General features: G+C 46.0%; 1 protein-coding gene across 4 annotated transcripts in view; it reads right to left on the reverse strand.

Annotated features, from left to right (window-relative positions):
* The window catches only part of tecpr1b (tectonin beta-propeller repeat containing 1b), a 70,523-nt gene that overhangs the window by 38,305 nt on the left and 11,203 nt on the right, over positions 1–21,015 (reverse strand). For all 4 annotated transcript variants that reach the window (XR_004565617.1, XM_034190345.1, XM_034190346.1 and 1 more), the window contains exons 4-7: positions 19,974–20,156; positions 13,934–14,056; positions 13,528–13,650; positions 12,896–13,070 (exon numbers count right to left, since the gene is read on the reverse strand). Coding sequence is in view for 3 of the 4 variants with exons in the window: in XM_034190345.1 (XP_034046236.1) it covers positions 12,896–13,070; positions 13,528–13,650; positions 13,934–14,056; positions 19,974–20,156 (604 nt within the window). In the remaining variant the exon portion in view is untranslated. The remainder of the gene's footprint in view (positions 1–12,895; positions 13,071–13,527; positions 13,651–13,933; positions 14,057–19,973; positions 20,157–21,015) is intronic.

Below are 21,015 nucleotides of genomic sequence, written 5' to 3' on the forward strand. Positions count from 1 at the left end.
GGAAGGCCTCTGATGTTGCACCATTGAAGCAAACTGTACTGTGCATGTTCTCATGGAACGAAGAGACCATTGCAATGGGTTTTGGGGAACAGCGAATAAGACTATATGTGCCTTAAAACTTGAAATTAAAAAAAACTTGAAAAAAAAAACTTTAATTTGTTGATGCACCTTTGGCAGCAAATACAGCCTCAAGTCTTCTTGAATATGATGCCACAAGCTTGGCACATCTATCTTTGGGCAGTTTTACCCATTCCTCTTTGCAGCGCCTCTCAAACTCCATCAGGTTGGATGGGGAGCATCGGTGCATAGCCATTTTCAGATCTCTCCAGAGATGTTCAATTTGATTCAGGTCTGGACTCTGGCTGGGCCACTCAAGGACATTCACAGAGTTGTCCTGAAGCCACTCCTTTGATATCTTCGCTGTGTTTTGGGTCACTGCCCTGCTGAAAGATGAACCATTGCCCCAGTCTGAGGTCAAGAATGCTCTGGAGCAGGTTTTCATCCAGGATATCTCTGTACATTGCTGCTTTCATCTTTCCCCCAATCCTAACTAGTCTCCCAGTTCCTGCTGCTGACAAACATCCCCACAGTATGATGCTGCCACCACCATGCTTAACTGTAGGAATGGTGCCTGGGTTCCTCCAAACACACTAAAAAAAACCAACATGGGTGTTGTTTGTTTTTACGTTACATGAACCTAAGTCTAACATGTAGTTTCTATGATATAGAATCAAGTTTTATGGGTGAACACATTCAAATCATGTAGTTTTAACATAACATGCAACAACTTAAAATTTAACTTGTTCAGTGAACATAATAAAATTATGGAAAGTATTTCCACCCAAGTAAAATGCGTTAACGTAGCCAGAAACAATTTTGCTGAGTGACCTAAATGTAAACTTGCTGGGTCAACATGATGAATATACATTACTGTTACTTTATTACCATGGGTCAGGCCAACTAGATTAGTAAGAGTAAATGTAACCAAAAAAAAAAAAAAAAATCAGTAAGTCCCTTTGGCTGCTCGCTTGTTTGCGCTCAGGGTCACCACAGCAAATCCACGGTAGATCTGCATAAATTGTGCTGATCCAACACAGCAAAGTTAAGTTGACCAGTAACTGTACTATTTTAAAAGTAGTTGTAACTACTTACAGGGCAGGGGTGGTGGCCAAGTGGTTAGTGCACTTAGTTTCAGTACAAAATATTCCTGGTTCAAATCTCACCCCTGCCGCATTCCTCCATGTAAACCGGAGTTGCGTCAGGGCATCTGGTGTAAAACCTGTGCCAATTCAACATGCAGATCCACCTCAGATTTGCTGTGGTGACGCTGAGCGCAAATGAGGGAGCAGCCAAAGGACTTACTTTTTATCTTTGTTACATTTACCCTTACAAACCTTGGTAATTAGGTAATAGTAACACAAATTCATCATGTTGACCCAACAAATTTACATTTAGGTCACTCAGCAAAATTGTTTCTGGCTACGTTAATGCATTTTACTTGGGTGGAAATACTTTACATAATTTTTTATGTTCACTGAGCAAATTATTTTTTGAATGCATGATGACTGAAATTCACACCAAAGAGTTCAATCTTTGTCTCATCAGACCAGAAAACTTTATTTCTCATGGTCTGAGAGTTTTTCAGGAGCCTTTAGGCAAAATCCAGGTGGGCTGCCATGTGCATTTTATGAAGGAGTGGCTTCCATCTGGCCACTCGACCATACAGGCCTGATTGGTGGATTGCTGCACAAATGTTGCCCTTCTGGAAGGTTCTCCTCTCTCCACAGAGGAATGCTGGAGCTCTGACAGAGTGACCATCAGGTTCTTGGTCACCTCCCTGACGAAGGCCCTTCTCCCCAATTGCTCGGTTTTGATGGGTGGCCAGCACTAGGAAAAGTCCTGATGGATCAGTACTTCTTCCATTTACAGATGATGGAGGCCACTGTGCTCACTGGGACCTTCAAAGCAGCCAAAATGTTTCTGTACCCTTCCCCAGATTTGTGCCTCAAGACACAAATCTACAGACAATTCCTTTGACTTCATGCTTGGTTTGTGCTCTGACATGCACTGTCAACTGTGGGACCTTATATGTAGACAGGTGCGTGCCTTTCCAAATCCTGCCCAATAAATTGAATTTACCCCAGGTGGACTCCAATTAAGATGTAGAAACATCTCAAGGATGATCAGTGAAACCAGGATGCACTTGATCTCAGTTGTGAGATTCATGTCAAAGGCTGTGAATACTTATGTATAAGTGTTCTCTTAGGTTTTTATTTTTAATAAATTTGCAAAGATAAAAAAAAAACAAAAAACAAAACTATTCACATTGTCATTTCTGTAGAATACTGAGGGGGAAAACTGGATTGTATCCATTTTGGAATAAGGCTGTAACATAACAAAATGTGGAAAAAGTGAAGCTCTGTGAATACTTTCCGGATGCACTGTAAAACTAGTTAAAAGCAAGCGTGTACAAGTGGGTCTTGAGCTTCTCTTCAAAACTTTCAACAGTGTCAACAGATTTTAGGCATAGTAGCAGTGCATTCCACAGTTTGGGAGCTACAAGCTCAAAAGCGCAGTCTCCTTTGGTATTCAGCCTTGACAGAGAAACCACAAACAGGTTCTGGTCCAAGGACCTCAGAGGCCTGCTTGTTTTATAAGGGTGCAGTGATGTAGGCACTGATGTAGGCACACCCGTCGCTATGGGCGGGCCCTAGGGAGCAGTGCCCGCCCACTGATATGCTTGGGCCCGCCCTGGCCCGCCCACCCAAGCCAGATCACAGTCACAGATATCAAATAAATAAATAAATAGATAAATAAAATCCTCATTTCATTTTATTGTACTTGCTTTGGGTTAAAACGGCCAGTGTTGCATAATCACTAAGACATTAAATATATTAAAACCGTGTGAGTTTGTTGGAAAGTTTGTCTACGTATGTAATCACGTCAGTGTGTTGCCCAGCAACAATCAGTTACCGCGTTTATGGGGGGAAACGAAGTGTGAGTTTTTGCCAGCAGACAGCAGCTAGTTTTTGTGCTTTCCTAAATGTGGATATACGTAACTGGTTTAAAACCCCAACATCGGTAACTTCGATAAACCAACACATGATGTCGTTGGCAAAGAAAACCCTGGACCCATTTCTACCTCCGTGGATCCTGCACTGTCACAGGGTGGACGAAAGAGAGGACAGCGCTGGCACTCTACTCAAAGTAGGTCCAAATTTTTATTGTGTGTGTGTGTGTGTGTGTGTGTGTGTCAGAGGCGATTGCTCTAAGACTGCAAGGGAAGCTCAGCTTCTCCTAAATTGTCAAAAAATAAGTGATCAAATATATACTGTTGTGTGTACATGTCACTGACTAAATATGCGCTACAACGCGCTCCACTTTTGTTCAGAATCAGCTTCTTATCAGTGGTAAGGACGCGGCTTCCCTCTCACTCAAACCCGCAGCTTCACAGTGCTTTAAACAGTGTGGATGCTGAGCATCCACAGACTTCAATAGCGACACAAAGAGTGCAGCGAAACGAGACGAGTCATTGGATAAATGCTGGGCTTTGTCCCGCCCATCGGACGCTCAGCGTGTCTATGGGGCAGTGGGCTGGCCCGGACGCTCAGCTTCTGCATGATGATTGGATGATCTGTCTGAGGCTGAATCCCTTTTTGATTGACAGCGAAATGAGCGAATCATCTTTTGGTGTAAACATCCTTGGGAGCATTTTTTAATTTTCATTCTGTTCTGAGTTGAACCGAAGACTTTCCTAATCCTCTTAGCTGCATTTTCTTTGTTAAAAACGACTAGCAACAAATCGAGCTTCTATTTCTGGTGGATTTTTTTGTAGCTGCTTGTGTTTGGAGACTGACTTCTATCACTCTTTCTGACTTCTATCGCAGTTTCTGTCCCTACCGAGCAGCAAGTGCTGCTGAGCTGCTCCACCGTCACAAAGCAGTCACAGGCGGACACACTTCACACTAGCCTCGCGCCAGTCCGAGCTAGCTAGGTAGCAAGCTGCACATAATGGCAGACAATTTGAATGTTGTGGACCGGATTTTGGCGAAGCCATTTGATAGTCTTCCTTAACGAAGAAAAACTTAGAGTTAAACAGCAGGGCAGATCAACTCCTCAGATTCATTTGGTGCAAAAGGTGGGGACAAGTAACAGGTCTTTTCAGCTGTCCTGGTATGACAAAGTGAGCTGGCTGACTGGAAGTGCTGTAACAAATAAAATGTACTGTTTATTGAAAAGGAACGGAGGGTAGAATTTACGTATAAATAAACCGACACATTTTATGATGTAGGCCGAAATTGAGCTTCCCCTCCTTGAAGGACCAGCATCCGCCACAGGTGTGTGTGTTGGCAATTGGTACTATTGCGACTGCGACCCCTCTGGTTGCTTTGAAATACACCCACCGTGGTGTTTTTTTTTTTTTTTTTTTAGTTTGAGATGCTGCTTGTCATCTAATACGTCATGTGTACACTCGGTGGTGGTGGTGGCGGTGTGTGTGTGTGTGATGGCAATTGGTACTATTGCTACCCCTCTGTTGGTTGCTTTGAAATGCACCCGCCGTGGTGTTTTTTTGTTTGTTTAGTTCGAGATGCTGCGTGTGATCTAATACGTTATTTGTACTTGTGTGTGTGTGTGTGTGTGTGTGTGTGTGTGCGCGCGAACATGTGCGCGCGTGTTTGGGTGTGTGTGTGAGAGAGAGAGAGAGAATGAGAGAGAGAGAGAGAGCGCTGGTCCAGTCATGGTTAATGTGATGATTATTGTGAGGGATTAGGGCTGCGTGAATAGTGAAAATAAGCAAAAATAAGCTATTAATAGTGGTGCCCACCTGGTGGATTTCATAAGCCCCCCTTAAGACTGAGATCTGGCAACGGGACTGGATGTAGGCAGGCATTTGACCATGCAGAGCTCTAAAAGCCAATAATTCAAAACGCAAGTCTGAACTGTATGGGGAGCCAGTGCAAAGATGACACAATGGGTGTCACATGAGACCTCTTAGAGGACCTCGTAAGAAGCCTTGCAGCCACATTCTGGAATGTTTGTAAGCAATCCAGGGAAGACTTAATGAGGCTAAGAATTGAGTTAATGTAATCCAAACGTAATGGAAAGAAAGCATGGATAATCATTTCCAGCTCAGCTTGAGACACAATGTTTCTAAGGGAAAAGAAAACAAGTTTGCAGCAGGTGGCTAACATGCGTATCTAAATTGAGAACCTGGTCAAATGTACACACCCATATTTCTGACTGATGAGTGAAATAATGAAGACAGAGAGGCAAGGTTCATAATCACAGTGGAAACAAAGTTGTCTGGGGCACAATCAAAAACTTCAGTTTTTGCCATAGGAAGCGAGAGATAATGAGCAGCCATCCAGTTCTTTATGACACTGACACAGTTTTGAAGGACAGATACATTGGCAACATTTTGAGGTGTAAATCAGATATACGGCTGGATATCATCTGCATAACAATGATATGAGAAATCTTTAAATGTACTCAAGATGTGCCCAAGTGGGAGCAAATACAACACAAACAAACAGGTCCCAGAATGGAACCTTGAGGCACAGCACAGGACAAAATGGCAGCTCAAGACAGAAACTTAGCTGCAGCAACCAAGACACTCCTATTAAAAGATGCTCACCCATGTCCCAAGTCTCTCAATCAAAACACCATGATCAACCATGTCAAAAGTACAGAATATTCACCTCCACCTCTATGCATTAAAATATCATTTAAAACTCTAGGAAGAGGCGTTTCTGTCGAGTTCAAGTGACGGAACCCAGACTCAAATTTATCAAGAATATTGTGTTCAGCTACAACCTTGTTAAGATGTTTGGCCATCACTTTTTCTATAATTTTGGAGATAAAAGACTATTCTGAAATTGGCCTAAAATTCTGATGAAGAGCAGGGTCAGCATTAGGCTTTTATAAAAGAGGGTGAATAACAGCCTATTTAAAACACTGAGGAACACAGCTAGAAATCAGTGAACTGTTGATTACTGATAAAACACTCGGGCCAATGGTGTGGATAACCTTTTTGAATAATGAGGTGGGTATGATATCAAGTGGGTAGGAGGAAGGAGGTTTCATCCTGTCAACCAGACTGATGAGCTCTTTCAATGATACTTCCATGAAACTGTCTAGGACAGAGATGGTCGGGTGAGGTGTGGGGTTGGAGAAGAAAGAGAGGGGTTGATGCTTCCCCTGATATCCTGGATTTTACTGATGGAAAAGGACAAAAGGACTAAAAGTTCTCACAATCTTTATTAGACTGAATGATTGCAGCAGGAGATGTAGGTGAAACAATATCTATGTATGTTTCTATGTATATTATGTCAAATAAAATTTTGGGATTTTGTCTACTGTTAAAAATTAATAAGAAAAAAAGCAGCCCTCACATCTTTTATGATATAGTTAAAACAAATTAAAGGCTCCTTTAAATGAAGGAGGTGGACATGGCGCTTTGTTGATTTCCACATTTGCTCAAATGTTGTCATTTATCCAGGGGGATGTTGTGTGGGCTGCTGAAGAGGAGGTACTGCTGGCCCACCACCAGAGGGCGCCCTGCCTGAAGTGCAGGCTTCAGGCACGAGAGGGCGCCGGAGCAACCGGGAGTGACAGCTGTCACTCATCAACAAGCACCAACTGTCACTCATCATCACCATCACCTTAAAAGCCGGGCAGCAACTCCACCTCGCTGCCGAGATATCGACTACCTTATAGGTAAATTCTCAGCCGTACAATTGTATTACCACGGATACGTGTTGTTCTTGAAATTGTTTGCAGGCGTGTGTGAGATTATCCGCAGCTGGAGGCTGAGTTGGTGGAACCGAGGAGGAGACGACGGTTTTCGCTCCTCACCGGATAAGTAACACACTGCATGTGATTGTGATCGGGAGGTGGAGGTGTGTTGCCCACCTACCGACAGAAGAGGACATTTGCTGACTGTTTACTGGGTATGTTTTCACACACTCACCATTGACTGTTTTCTGCGCTGCCAGCAGTACCAGATCTGACAGCTGGAGACGGTGGCCACCTGGGGATTCGGGACTTGGCGGCTCCGGCGTGTTCCAGATCCGGTGGCAGTGGAAATCGTGTGGGGCCCGGCTCTTCTCTGGACGGTTGTCTCCTATCCTCGAGCCTGCCCACACGTCACCCTTGTATATTTGACTGTAATCCAAATTCTGCATCTGTCTGTATTCCGTTGTGCACGTTTCACAACAGTAAAGTGTAGTAATTTTTCAGACTTCTTGATGCAGTGTTCGCTCGTCTTTGCACAGCGTCCGGTAATGTACGCGTCAGACTCTAGCCGGGTGGCTTATGTGGTTAATTTGCTTCGAGGTGAGGCACGCGCCTGGGCTACGGCGCTTTGGGAGCAAAATTCACGGCTCCTAACAACATATACTGGGTTTGTGAGGGAGTTCAGAACAGTCTTTGATCACCCAAATAGAGGCGAGACCGCTTCAACAGTGTTGCTGTCTATGAGACAGGGGCGTCGGCGCGCAGCCGAGTATGCAATCGACTTCCGCATTGTGGCTGCGAGGTCCAGCTGGAATGCTGCAGTGCTCCGCGCCGCCTTCGTAAACGGACTGTCGTCGGTCCTGAAGGAGCACTTGGTGGCTAAGGATGAGCCGCGGGATTTGGACGGGCTTATTGATCTAGTTATACGATTAGACAATCGGTTAGAGGAACGCCGTCGGGAGCGAGACGAAGGACATGGCCGGGCACGCGCCGTCCCTCTCCCTTCCAGGTCCGAAAAGGTTCTGCCCTCCCCACGCTCCACAGCCTCAGTGCTCCGTGTGGCAACAGCTCCCCCTGCTGACGATGCTATGGACACGAGCAGGGCCAAATTAAGAACTTCTAACAGACAGAGGAGACTGGCCCGCGGGGAGTGTTTTGTCTGCGGCTCAAGCGAGCATCAGCAGAGAGACTGCCCCAAGCAGTTAAACACCAACGCCCGCCCTTAGAAACTGGGCTAAGGATGGGCCAAGACATTCACGTGGGACACACATGCATTTCTGCACGTCTCCCAGTTACAATCCTGAGTGGGGATTTAACCCTTCAAGCCCCAGCACTGGTGGACACGGGGTCAGAAGGGAATCTGCTGGACAGCAGATGGGCAAGGGAAGTAGGGCTCCCTCTAGTGGCGCTCCCTTCACCATTGAAGGTGCGGGCACTAGATGGCACCCTTCTCCCTTTAATCACACACAAGACACTGCCTGTAACTCTGGTAGTGTCTGGGAATCATCGGGAGGAGATTGAGTTTTATGTGACTCCTTCTACCTCCCGCGTGATTTTGGGCTTCCCGTGGATGATAAAACACAATCCCCGGATTGATTGGCCGTCTGGGGTTGTGGCTCAGTGGAGCGAAACCTGCCACCGGGAGTGTTTAGGATCCTCGGTTCCCCCCGGTTTGACTGCTAATGAGGAGGTTAAAGTCCCCCCCAATCTGACGGCGGTGCCCGAGGAGTACCACAATCTTGCTGACGTCTTCAGCAAAGATCTGGCACTCACTCTTCCCCCGCACCGTCCGTATGATTGCGCCATTGATTTGATCCCGGGCGTTGAGTACCCGTCCAGCAGGCTGTACAACCTCTCACGTCCAGAGCGCGAATCAATGGAAACCTACATCCGGGACTCATTAGCTGCCGGGCTGATCCGAAACTCCACCTCCCCGATGGGTGCTGGTTTCTTTTTTGTGGGCAAGAAAGACGGCGGACTCCGTCCATGAATTGATTACAGAGGGCTGAACGAGATTACGGTTCGCAATCGATACCCGTTGCCCCTGTTAGATTCAGTGTTCACGCCCCTGCATGGAGCCAAAATCTTCACCAAGCTGGATCTTAGGAATGCGTACCACCTGGTTCGGATCCGGAAGGGAGACGAATGGAAGACGGCATTTAACACCCCGTTAGGTCACTTTGAGTACCTGGTCATGCCGTTCGGCCGCACTAACGCCCCCGCAACGTTCCAAGCTTTGGTAAATGATGTCATGCGGGACTTCCTGCACCGATTCGTCTTCGTATATCTGGACGATATACTCATCTTTTCCCCGGATCCTGAGACCCATGTTCAGCATGTACGTCAGGTCCTGCAGCGGTTGTTGGAGAACCAGCTGTTTGTGAAGGGCGAGAAGTGCGAGTTCCACCACACTTCTTTGTCCTTCCTGGGGTTTATCATCTCCTCCAACTCCGTCGCCCCTGATCCGGCCAAGGTTGCGGCGGTGAGAGATTGGCCCCAACCAACAAGCTGTAGGAAGCTGCAACAGTTCCTCGGCTTTGCAAATTTCTACAGGAGGTTCATCAAGGGGTACAGTCAGGTGGTTAGCCCCTTGACAGCCCTGACCTCCTCCAAAGTCCCCTTCACCTGGTCGGATCAGTGCGAGGCCGCGTTCAGGGAGTTGAAACGCCGGTTCTCGACTGCACCAGTTCTGGTGGAGCCCGATCCTAGCCGCCAGTTCATGGTTGAAGTGGACGCCTCTGACTCAGGGATAGGAGCCGTGTTGTGCCAGAGCGGAGAGTCCGACAAGGTTCTCCACCCATGTGCCTATTTTTCACGCAGGTTGACCCCGGCTGAACGGAACTATGACGTGGGCAATCGGGAACTCCTCGCGGTGAAAGAGGCTCTTGAGGAGTGGAGACATCTGTTGGAGGGAGCTGCGGTACCATTTACGGTTTTCATGGACCATCGGAATCTGGAGTATATCAGGACCGCCAAGCGACTGAACCCCAGGCAAGCCCGCTGGTCACTGTTCTTCGGGCGTTTTGACTTCTGGATCACCTACCGCCCCGGGACCAAGAATCAAAGATCTGACGCCTTGTCCCGGGTTCACGAAGAGGAAGTCAAGACCGAGCTGTCGGATCCACCGGAACCCATCCTACCCGAGTCCACTATCGTGGCCACCCTCACCTGGGACGTGGAGAAGACCGTCCGGGAGGCCCTGGCACGGAACCCGGACCCGGGGAACGGCCCGAAGAACCATCTGTACGTCCCACCAGAGGCCAGGGCTGCAGTCCTGGACTTCTGTCACGGTTCCAAGCTCTCCTATCACCCAGGGGTGTGAAGAACCATGGCAGTGGTCCAACAGCGCTTCTGGTGGGCGTCCATGTAGGCCGAAATCCGGGAATACGTCCAGGCCTGTACCATCTGTGCCAGGGGCAAGGCAGACCACAAGAGGACCCAAGGACTTCGCCAACCGCTTCCGGTACCTCATCGCCCCTGGTCCCACATCGGCCTGGACTTTGTCACGGGCCTCCCGCCGTCCCAGGGCATGACGACCATCCTCACAACAGTGGACGGATTCTCCAAGGCGGCCCACTTCCTGGCCCTCCCGAAGCTCCCAATGGCCCAGGAGACAGCAGACCTCCTGGTCCACCACGTCATACGTCTGCATGGAATACCAACAGACATCGTCTCGGATCGTGGTCCCCAGTTCTCCTCTCAAGTCTGGAGGAGTTTCTGCAGGGAACTGGGGGCCACCGTGAGCCTCTCGTCCGGGTATCACCCCCAGACGAATGGATAGGCAGAACGGGCCAACCAGGAACTGGAGCAGGCCCTACGCTGTGTAACATCCGCGCACCCGACGGCCTGGAGTGAACATCTGGCCTGGATCGAGTACGCGCATAACAGTCAAGTGTCCTCTGCCACCGGCCTCTCCCCGTTTGAGGTGTGTCTGGGGTACCGGCCCCCATTGTTTCCCGTTGTGGAGGGCGAGGTTGGTGTGCCCTCGGTCCAGGCCCACCTGCGACGATGCCGTCGGGTGTGGCGCACCGCCCGTTCTGCCTTACTGAAGGCCCGGACGAGGGCTAAGGCCCATGCAGACCGCCAGTGTTCCCCGGCCCCTGCATACCAGCCCGGGCAGGAGGTGTGGTTATCCATGAAGGACATTCCTCTCCAGGTGGACTCCTCAAAACTAAAGGACAGATACATCGGCCCCTTCAAAGTCCTCAAGGTCCTCAGTCTGGCCGCAGTGAAGCTGCGGATCCACCCCATATTCCATGTCTCCAGACTCAAACCATACCACACCTCACCCCTCTGTGTTCCCGGACCGGCGCCGCCTCATGCCCGGATCATCGACGGGGAGCCAGCTTGGACAGTGCGCCGGCTTCTGGACGTCCGTCGAAAGGGCCGGGGATTCCAGTAACTTGGTGGACTGGGAGGGGTATGGACCTGAGGAACGCTCCTGGGTGAAGAGGAGCTTCATCCTGGACCCGGCCCTCCTGGCCGACTTCTACACACATCACCCCGACAAGCTGGGTCGGGGTGATGAGGGGGGGGTCCTGTTGTGTGGGCCGCTGAAGAGGAGGTACTGCTGGACCACCACCAGAGGGCGCCCTGCGGGCTTCAGGCACGAGAGGGCGCCGGAGCAACCGGGAGTGACAGCTGTCACTCATCAACAAGCACCAGCTGTTACTCATCATCACCATCACCTTAAAAACCGGGCAGCAACTCCACCTCGCTGCCGAGATATCGACTACCTTACAGGTAAATTCTCAGCCGTACAATTGTATTACCACGGATACGTGTTGTTCTTGAAATTGTTTGCAGGCGTGTGTGAGATTATCCGCAGCTGGAGGCTGAGTCGGTGGAACCGAGGAGGAGACGATGGTTTTCGCTCCTCACCGGATAAGTAACACACTGCATGTGATTGTGATCGGGAGGTGGAGGTGTGTTGCCCACCTACCGACAGAAGAGGACATTTGCTGACTGTTTACTGGGTGTGTTTTCACACACTCACCATTGACTGTTTTCTGCCCTGCCAGCAGTACCAGATCTGACAGCTGGAGACGGTGGCCACCTGGGGATTCAGGACTTGGCGGATCCGGCGTGTTCCAGATCCGGTACCAGTGGAAATCGTGTGGGGCCCGGCTCTTCTCTGGACGGTTGTCTCCTATCCTCAAGCCTGCCCACACGTCAACCTTGTATATTTGACTGTAATCCAAATTCTGCATCTGTCTGTATTCCGTTGTGCACGTTTCACAACAGTAAAGTGTTGTAATTTTTGACTCATCCATTGTCCGTTCATTTACGCCCCCTGTTGTGGGTCCATGTCACTACACTGTCCCAACAGGGGAGAAGTTATTCGATGGGATTTGTCTGGTTGTATAAAGAGCCACACTGTCTAAAACAGACAGACAATGATGATTAAAAGAATTAACTAAAATATTTACATTATCTGAAAAAAATCTTCTCAAGATTAAAAGCAGCAGAAAATGTATCCGCAGAAAAGATGATTAAAAATGCGAGAGCAGATCACAAGTGGAGCAGGCAGACAGTCTAAGTTAAGAGACAAAAAAGAATACAAACATGATCATAAATAAATAAACAAATGTGTCCATCCATCCTAATACAGTATCTGGCGTCCTCAACAATGAGGCAGCTATGTGCTAGTACATGCACAGAGAAAGGCATTACATGGCCAAAAAAATGTCATCTGATATTCTCTCACAATGCCAGTGGTACCCAAGCAAAGTCCATTTTGACACAAGTTATTGATAAGACAGAAAGCAACTGGACCCAAAAAACATGGACCTTTGTTCTCCTGACAAGACATCGACATCACAAACGCCGCTGTCCAGTGACCACTTGAGCTCTTCATAAGCATCTCTTTATCTTGAACACTCATGAGAGTCCAGAGACATGCAAGTCACCGCTGACATAATTGAGTCCATAGTGATGCCAAAAAAGAAGCATTTTTTTTTTGCCATTTTAAAAGGCCAACTGCTAATGTAAAAATCTGCATTGTTGTTCCCCATGACTGGTTTGGTGCAAAAACCTTTTAAAACGTTTAAGATATAATGATAGAAGGATTAAAACAAAAAACAAACTTGTACTCTTTGAACAATTCTAAACCCCAAAACAGGTATTTGCAGTGCAAAGGTGAATTCCAATGAATACTGACCGGCTGGGCTGTCCAAACTGATGCCGGTACGGACCAGCAGGTTCCCATCCCAAAGTAAGGCCCAGAGCAGGTCGCCAGGACCAGCTGATATCTGGGCAACCTCCTTCGGCACTTCTACTTCTTCCCAGCTGGAGCCCTCTGGGACACGAGGGTGGATGCCCTCTCTGAACCACACCTGAAAAGCAAAAATACCCCCCCAAAAAAGGTGTGGGGGACATGGTAGAATTAGGTCTAAAATGTTCCTTGTTTTTTAGATAATTAAGATATGGCAAAATAGGTTAATGCTGAAAACCATCCATGTAACATGATCTTTTATTGTTACTATCTTTAAGCAACCTCAAGTATATAGAATCAGAGCTAATAATGCCTTTTTGTCAATTCAACTAATTGGTCCTTTTTGTGACTTGATGCTGTTGCTGAGACTCCCAGAAAAAAAGTTTAATTGTCTGACATTATGCATGCAAACAAAGGACACAAAGCAAATTTTATACACATGCTGCTCTCTAGTGGCCACAATTATAATAAATTATACTGGACTTAGCCAGCTAAGAGAAAGTTACCAAAAATAATTGAACTGCAGTAAAAGTACACTAAAAGCTGTGTTCCTGTGCCCTTTTGTCCCACAGACTGACCTGTCCTTGTTGGGACACACCCCAGAGATACGGATACCTTCCAGAGCTGTCACTCAACTCCCACCCTCCACAGCTGATGTCACAGAGTGGCAGTGGTGGTTTCCTGGGATTGTCCAGAGGAATCTGTGGGAAAGCAGCTGGTTAACCACACTAATGAAGAACTGGAAAATAAAGAGGCACAGGTCACGTTTAGACCACGTAAGAAGCCAGAAGGCACAATTATTATTACAGACACTCAATGAAACAACATTTTACTCAATTAGTTAGCCCACAGGTTAAAGACTCAAAGCACTGCCTCTGGATCCTGAACAGGTTTTTCATTACTTCAGTCTGATTTAAACTGTACAGAATGTATTTGATTTTGCACTCAGATGGACCTACAGATTCATAAGCTGACTGTCCAAACCTTGGCCCACGAGCCCTGTGCCGTGTATCTCCGGTAGCGTATCCAGCGTCTACGACGAACACAAGAGTTCCACTTCTTGTCTGGGGAGAAGTTGGTCGGGAAATCTACTGCGTATTCCCAGCCCTGAAGAGAAACAGGCAAATTAGCATAAGGCACCCCCTCCCCCCACCCCTCAAAATTGAAAAAACAAAACAAAACAAAAAACGTGTGGTATTGACCATTTTTGCAGTCTCCGTCCCACTAGGACAGTGGCACAGTCTGTTCATTTTAATAATGACAATGCAATCTACTATCAGCAGTGAAATTTTTACCATAGTGGTGCACTGTTTCTTTTTTAAGGCTCAGCAGGACTCACAGATACCCCCAAATCCCAAGAAGCATAAAGCAGGAAAACACGAGGCACATAGACTCAGAAAAGCAGCATGCTAAAAAAGAAAACAAAAAACCTTTAGCCCCACTGAAAACAAGTACAGAAATATTCCATTGCATAAAAATAAACTCTGTAACTAACAAGCTTTGCAAGGATGGCTCATTGTGAACACTGTAAACATGATTAATGGATGTGCCAAAATGATTATTGATTTTTAGTATTAATTTTGTTATTTTGTCTGTATTATTTTTTGTTGGCGTTATTAAAAAAATATTTCTCATCTGGTAGAGGTTTTCATTGGCCTGGTGGCCCGCCAGGAACAAGCACGCCACCCCTCAAACATGGCTGAGTACACATTTGTTGTGTTAAGCCTGGGTCCCACCGAATAATGAAGGATGAATAATGAGCCACGCAGCATGTTTTCTTTGCTACGAGAGGGTTTCTTCAACTATCGCGGGAGAATAGTGGCTCTGAATGGCTCTTAGACTAGAGGCATTATCTTCAGTTAACGAGCATCCTCTCTGAGCGTGGCGCTAATTTCAAGATGTTCAAAATTTAGCAACAACAGTGTGGGGCAGGTTGTGTATGAGGTTTTAGAGGCATGTGTGTGGTGCTTACGAGGCTGCTAAAAGGCCATTATCTGTGTGCCTGGCAGCGACGCAGGACCTGAGAGACTATTTTTGGAGCGGCTGCCCTCTTGCGCACACAATTCCACTTGCTCTGTGCGTTGGACACTGTATATAAAAGAATTATTTTGTAGCAAATTAATCATTTTCTGACAAACCTTGGATACTGAAAACACCTCTAATCGGTTCTGGAATCACAGAGGACTGTTTCATCTGGAAGCTTTTTGTCCCCTCTCTTTCCTGCTCCATGTGGAATGTATTTTGAAAATCTTAAGGTAACTATTTTTAAAGTTTTTATAGCTTGATAAAAGTTCCTAGCTGTAAAACTATGTCTATAGTTGATTTAATATCTTGTTAATGGATAACATTACCAATATATTATTATTCATTATTCATGGCTTATTATTCGGTGGGACCCAGGCTTTAAGCCCCTTTCTCACATGGAACTGGGCACATTTACAGAAAACCATTGTTCTGGTAACAGGAGAGATTTGACATTCACACCCAAGCTTTGCTTACGTAAAATTTCTCTAAACACCTTGTACACTTTTAAATTAAATTTGACCTTTATTTAACCAGGTAGTCCCATTGAGATTGAGACCTCTTTTGCAAGAGAGACCTGGACAGTTATTAAGTTTCCAATTCACCTGAAGTGCCACGCTCCCACGTATGTTGAATAACTGGACTCGTACCAAAAAAGCATGCTACATGGCTCATTATTCGGTAGGACCAGGGCTTTAGTGGCAAAGATGAGGCTGTTAGAAGCCCATTATCTGAGTACCTGGTAGCTACGAGGACAGGACAGACTATTTTGGCTCCACCCTCTTGCATACTTCGTCCTGACAATCCCACCTGCTTTGTGCGCCGGACGTTATATATAAAATAATTATTTTGTAGCGGATTAATCATTTTGTGTCAGAGTTTGGATGTTGAAAACACCTCTAATTGCTTCTGGAATCACAGGACCATTACAGCTGGAGCTTTTATTTTCTCTTTTTTTCCTCTCTCTCTCATGTGCTGCATGAGGTGGAGAATGTGTTTGGGACAGCCTAAAAGGTAATTATTTGAAATGTTAATACTGTCATGGTTTGGTAAAACAGTTGCATGTTCATTCTTTCTTCATAAGCAGCTGTAAAAGTATGTTTATGATAGATTTAACATCTTCTTATAATGCAGAACTTCTCAAAGTGTGGGGCGCGCCCGTTTGCGGGGGGCGTGGAGAGGCATCGGGGGGGGGGGGCGTAAACAGGCTGGAAATGCGCTGCAAAAATGTGCGGAACAAATGTTGAACGGTGCAGCATCATGGACCCGTTTTAGAGCACACCAAACTACCGCGCTTCCATGGTTGCACCACGCTGCAGGCAGGGAGGGGGGTCACGATGGAGACATGCAAAGGAGGAGCAAAGCAAAAGACAACAGACGCTGAAAACAGCATACCTTCATCAAAGACTAAGTCCCGGAAGTATGATAAAACATATCTTGCTCTCGGATTTACTTCAAGACTCGTCGGAGAAGAAGAGAGACCATTGTGTGTGCTTTGAAAACACTTGCAGCGGACAGTTTGAAACCATGTAAGTTAAGAAGACACATAGAGTCAACACATCCCTCCCATGTCAACAAACCGCTCGAGTTTTTCCAAAGGAAACTAGAAGACTACAACAAGCAGCACATGACCTTTACCAAAGCAGCTTCAACTAACAACGCGGCACAACTAGCATCATATAAAGTTGCTTACAGAATCGCTGTCTGCAAGAAACCACACGATTGCAGAAGAGCTCATTCTCCCCGCAGCTATAGATATGGTCTCTGCTATGATAGACGAGAAAAGCGCTCTGAAACTGAGGTCTATTCCCCTGTCTAATGACACAATTAGCAGGCGCATACGTGACATTTCACATGATTTGGAGGAGCAGCTAACAGAGAAAGTGAGACAGTCCCGTTATGCTTTACAAGTGGACGAAGCCACAGTAAATAATAAAGACTGCCTTCTCATCGCATATGTTCGCTTTCTCACGCCAACCTCCCTGAATGAGGATTTACTGTTTTGTAAACACGTAACAAACAGAGCCACAGCTGACGAAATATTTCAAATCATAAATGACTATTTGATGAAACACAACATAAAATGGGAGAACTGCGTCGGAATCTGCACAGATGGAGCAAAGGCAATGGCAGGACACAAGTCGGGGCTGCAGGCACTGATACGCCGAGTGGCACCAAACGCGCAGTGGACGCACTGTATAATACATCGAGAGGCACTTGCATCAAGACAACTGAGCCGTGAATTAAACGAGGTGTTATCTGATGTTGTGAGCGCAGTTAACTTCATCAAAACAAGACCCCTAAAAGCACGCATGTTCTCTGCACTCTGTGATGGGGCGGGACACTCAGCCGTGTTGTTTCACAGTGAGTCCCGCTGGCTCTCCCAAGGCAAAGTGTTGTCTCGAGTGTTTGAACTGAGAGAAGAAATTTGGATTTTCATGGAAGAGCAGCACATGTTTGACCTTGCATCAAAGTTTAAAGATGAGCAGTTTGTAATGAAACTGGCATATCTCAGTGACATTTTTGCAAAATGACTTAAATCTGCAGCTACAAGGCAAAGAGAAGCATCTCCCTCACCTGGCAGACAGAATTAACAGCTTTAAAAGAAAGCTGGAGATGTGGGGAAAATGCATTGAAAGGGGAAACACTGACTCATTTGAGAACCTAAGTGAGTTTGTAGAAAGCTACCACCTGGATGCTACACCAGTTATGAACTGTTTCAAGGGTCATATCTCTTCTCTTGGGGATTTTTTCCAAAAATATTTCCCAGATGACTGTGCTCACTATGACTGGGTGAGAAATCTTTTTCAAGCACAACCACCCACTGGCCTACAATGTAATGAAGAAGAGCAGTTCACTGATTTGACCAATGACTCGAGCTTCAGGCTGAAGTTCACAACACAGACACTGACTGAGGTTTGGATTGAGGTGGCAAATCAGTACCAAGCCATTGCTGAAAGGGCCTTAAATATTCTCCTTCCTTTTGCCACTTCATACCTCTGTGAGGCTGGATTCTCAGCTGTTGCCTGTATAAGAACCAAGTACAGGACAACTCTTAACATTGAGCATGAACTTAGAGTGGCTTTGTCATGTATTGAGCCCAGATTTGATGCTATCTGCAGTGGAAAACAGGCCCACTCTAGTCACTGAGATTGAAGGTGCACAGATGTTGTAGGCACTTTATGTTGCAATAATATTACAAATTGTTATTGTGTTCAGACCATTGTTGCACACCTTGTTATGCAATATTATTAATGTAAATTACATGTTATCTACATGTTATCTTATCTATCTTTAAGTTATATGACGTTTTATTGCTATCTAAAAGCACTTTTTCAGTTTGGTGACACAATAAAAGTAAGTTTATTTGAAAAGAGTATTAAAGTTGCTGTTTTATATAAGCCCTGAATTGGCAAGGGGGGCATGGATTATTTTTTCCATCCAAAGGGGGGTATGGCAAAAAAAGTTTGAGAAGCGCTGTTATAATGGAGCTGATGAGCTGCACTGTGTGCACGTTGACGCAATGATTTGCACTCAAGACGACCATTTACGCAGAACGCAAGCGTGCAAAAGCGCGATTTTGCTGACAATAACGGATGAACACAGAGTTAAAAGTTGGATCACTGTGTCAAAATGACTATAAAGCTGCGAAAGAAATAAGGCCAGCAAGAAGAAGTGCAGAGGCGACTGTCTAGGAACCCATGGTTTGGTTCTAGCTGGTTTGGTTATGGACGGGTTTTGTGTTTTGTGTTGTTTTTTTTTTGGGGGGGGGGGGGGGTGAACCACACAGGTGTGGGTGTTGGTCACAGAGAAACTTCTCCACAGTAGTTCTTTTTCTTCTATTTTTTCAACCTTGCACTGGGTGCACACGCAGAACTGCTGCATTTAATGACTCTGTAACACAGGTGAACTGCAGCCAGACACACAGATGTGCACACCGCCTAGACTGTGCAGAAGTGCCTTTTTTGCACTGCGTTTAAAAAATGTGATGACATCTTGAATAGATGCTGTGAATGGGGGACTTTCAAGATCCCGCTAGACAGCGCCTACGTACATGCGTGATGTCGTCACAACTGTATCCGGTTAGGGAGACGCGGTTTTGTTCAATAACATGAACTGTCAAGAAACTTTCTTGTGTGTGATTGGAGTTGTAATAATAGTGAAAAGATGTTCATTGTGCCCAAAATGTTGGTATTTTGGTCGTTGAACTTTCCTAGCAACGAATCCCCAGTCACACGGCACTAACGAAAGATACTGAAGCCAAAACGAAACAATAAATCTGGACTTACGTTGACTTTCAGAGACATCATTTAACCATCGTCCAGCTTTGTTCCTGTACGAATCCCAACGACAACTTCAAGTCCTGCGTATTCCGTTTTTTGTTTCTGTCTTGAGAGTTCCTCATCATTCGCATAATTCCCGTACCGTCAGCATTCCGTTTGACTGTCATCCAACTTCGTTCAACCTCCCAAGTCCGACATCTTGCACGAACAATGTACACACACACAAACGGCTGTTCACATGCTGTCTTTGGCTGGAGAGGCTGTGCACCACAGATGGCTGTGTGTGTGTCGGATGCAGTCCCCGAAGTCATGTCATATGGATGCAGTCCCTGAAATCATGTTATCCTGCTATCGCCACAAAGTGCTCTACACAGTGTGCATCTTCTATGGCACACTGTGCATGGCTTTGTGCTGTGTGGAGGATACAGCCTTTTGGCTCCTAAGTGGTTTATTTCAAAAAAAAAAATTGGAATCTTACTCTTGGACCACAACTTGTTGAGCTCTAATGAATGCTACACTGCAATAACCTCGACTTCTGGGGAAAAAAAAAACACATTTCCCCAAAAACAGAAGCCAGTATCAGTAGAAGAGGATTAAAAAACCTTTAGTATTTGGGTCTTGACTCAAACTTGTGCGTGTGTATGTGTTCAATGAAGAGACAAAAGAACACTATAAACAAACATCAGTATGATTGTGTGTCTTCATGTATTGCTTCTCACCCCAGTTTGGCTGAGCTCTCCTCCACAAGTCTGATCCACGTACCAGTCTCCCTCCCACTCCCAGCTCCGGGAGGGCAACTGGAAGCTATGGAGCGGCTGCGGATTCATCCCCGTCACATCGCTCCATGGCCAGCGGTCTGTGGGCAGCAGCGTGTCAGTGAAGCCATCTCGAGGGTTCCACCTCTGAAATAACACATACAAACAACCAACAGAAGATCTTCACAACACAAAGCAGCTGGATTTGCGAACTTCACTGTTTCATTACTTTAAGAAATCACATGTCCTTAAGTATTCACACCCTTTGGTCAATACTTTGTTGATGCTCCTTTGGCAGCAATTACACTCTCAAGTCTTCTTGAATATGATGATACAAGCTTGGTGCACCTATCTTTGGCAGTTTTGGATAGAGTAGTTTCTCCTGAAACCAACTCTCCTCTGTTTGCAGAGGATAGAACTATACATCTACTACAAAACATTTAACAGGTAGGCTCTAAAATCTTGGACATCAGACTTCAAAAATGTTTATTAACTGTTAAAGCTTTATTCAGTAAGCCTGCAATAATATGTCAGCAGTCTAAAAAATGATCAGACCAAAATTTATCGGAAGATAATTGATCCGCTGATGGTTTTCAAGGTTATCTGAAAAGCTAATCTGATAATGAAAACATTAGCTACGATAATTAGCGGTTAGCGGATTAATGGAACTGTGCCCCCCACTGAAGTATTGTGTGTAGAACTCTGATGGAAAAAAAAAAGAATTTCATCCATAACATAACAAAAGCCCTGTGAAAACTTTCTGGATGCATTGTACAGAGCCTGATTTATTGCTGCACTACAAGTTGTACTTTCAGCAACTTTTGTCACCTTAATTAAGGTGGTGTCGTGTGGTGTAGAAATTTTCACTATGCATATAGATTTTAAAAGGATTTTGGATCATTCCTATACCACTGAGAAAGAGTGGCTCTGGGTTTTATCTCAGGTAAAACCAGAGCATCTGGGGAACAGGTTATTTCCTCATGGTCACAGAAGTAGTACAGTAGTG

The sequence above is a fragment of the Thalassophryne amazonica genome, chromosome 16, assembly GCF_902500255.1.
Source record: "Thalassophryne amazonica chromosome 16, fThaAma1.1, whole genome shotgun sequence".
Classification (NCBI taxonomy): domain Eukaryota; kingdom Metazoa; phylum Chordata; class Actinopteri; order Batrachoidiformes; family Batrachoididae; genus Thalassophryne; species Thalassophryne amazonica.